At 43.5% G+C, this 1,756-nt stretch overlaps 1 protein-coding gene across 3 annotated transcripts in view; it reads right to left on the bottom strand.

The window, feature by feature from the left end:
* abhd8a (abhydrolase domain containing 8a) overlaps window positions 1-1,756 on the bottom strand; it is a 17,610-nt gene that overhangs the window by 8,934 nt on the left and 6,920 nt on the right. For all 3 annotated transcript variants that reach the window (XM_016496352.1, XM_016496360.1, XM_016496370.1), the window contains exon 2: window positions 312-1,076. In XM_016496352.1, the coding sequence (XP_016351838.1) occupies window positions 312-1,063 (752 nt within the window). In that variant the 5' untranslated portion in view covers window positions 1,064-1,076. The remainder of the gene's footprint in view (window positions 1-311; window positions 1,077-1,756) is intronic.

Raw genomic sequence — 1,756 nt, 5'->3', positions numbered from 1 at the left:
GTTCTATCTATCTATCTATCTATCTATCTATCTATCGTTCTATCTTGGTCAAAATTTTGTTTTGACAGAACTGTCTTATGCTCACCAAGGCTGCATTTGTGTCATATTCTTTGGATATTTTTTAAATATACAAATAGTTAAAAAAAAAATGTAGAAGCTTTCGATTTTGGCACATTTTTAGGCACTTCATCTCTCATTTTGCTGCATTTTAACATATTGAAATTAGTCATAATAAATGAGTGTCCAACCTTTTGACTGATAGTGTATAATGCAAAAAAAAAGCATGCATTGAGTAGAAACGCAATGTTTACCCGTAGGAGTGACCAATGAGGATGTTCCGTTTTCTGGCGTATCTCTTAAATATGGCGCGCAGGTCCTCGGCGAGGGCGTAGAAGGTGTACGCCGCTGCTATCTGAGGGGCAATGCTGGCGCCGTGTCCTGCCAAATCCGGGGCGATGACCTCGTAACCCAGCCGCGAAAAGAAATCCAGCTGACTCCCCCAGATGTCCAGTGAGCCGCCCACGCCGTGGATGAAGAAGAGCGCCACGTCCGAATGCGTCCCCTTACAGCTGCTGATGCAGCGCTCCGTATCAATCAGCACGGTGCGCTTGGGTCTCCGCCGCCGGCGTCTGGGCGGAGGAGCCGCCTTCTGCTGGTCTGAGGTGGGAAGCGGCGGAGCGGGTTTGGGATCAGGGGACGAGGGGGCGGTGGTGTAATCGGACAGCTCCACTTCCACTGTGCTGCAATGCTCCACGTCTCCGTTCTGGCACTGCAGGATCTCGGAGTGGAGGACGTCGCCCAGGTTCTCGATCACCAGCTGGCCGTTACGGTACACTGTGATCTTGCGCTTGCAGTGGACACTGCTGCCCGCTTCTGGCTGCGCTTCTGTCGTAGCAGGCCGTTCGGGGAGGATGTGGCGCACGCGCAGCACACGACCCGGCTTCACCTCGACCAACTCGAATCCGTCTGCAGGCTTGCCGTCTGATGATTCGACCGGCAGCACAACGCTGGTCGTCTTTCCCATAAGGCAGCAGAAGATGCTCTCGGTGATGCTGGTCAACATGGCGCTGCTTTACCTGAAGACATACAGATACACAGTCTGCTTAGGCTCAACCTTACATCTTTCAAATTACAACCATTTCCTGAGTTTCATAAAATCTAAATCGAGCCTGTTTACATTCAAGTTCCTGGGGCCAGATTCATGAAAATCGTAAGAAATTTTTTTTTTCCCTCATGATGCGATTTCAGTTTGTCCTTTCTCTTTGGAGTGTTACAAGTGGAAAATAATGTTTTTTGAACTTTAAACCGCATAAACACATTTCATTACACCAAATACACAAAATAATGTTCTTTTTAGCAACATCATATGACCCCTTTAAGTTCTCAAACTTTTTCTTTCTTTCAGTTTTTTCTCTTAATAAAAATAGTTATTGTAAATACACTGTAAAAATGATTTTCTTACTCAGTTTTTTTTATTTAGTTTTCTAGCACAAATATCTAAACATTCTTAAATCAACATATTTAACTGAAAAGCAAAATGACATAAGATATTAAGTATTGTACGTCTAGGTGAGTTTTTGTTTAAAACAAGAATATTATCTGCCAGTAGGGTAAGAAAAAAATATCTGGTTTCCCTTTGAATTAAGGTTTATTTTTCTGACCTCATTAGAGGATTTTTTCTGGTTTTATGCATACGCTCATTTAACACTGATGCATTTGTACAAGACAAACAAAACAAAAATACTAAGTATGAAAA

This window comes from Sinocyclocheilus anshuiensis, unplaced genomic scaffold (genome assembly GCF_001515605.1).
Source record: "Sinocyclocheilus anshuiensis isolate Anshui unplaced genomic scaffold, SAMN03320099.WGS_v1.1 scaffold217, whole genome shotgun sequence".
Classification (NCBI taxonomy): Eukaryota; Metazoa; Chordata; class Actinopteri; order Cypriniformes; family Cyprinidae; genus Sinocyclocheilus; species Sinocyclocheilus anshuiensis.
Note: the sequence above shows the minus strand (reverse complement) of the source record. Positions and strands in the feature narration are given on the sequence as shown.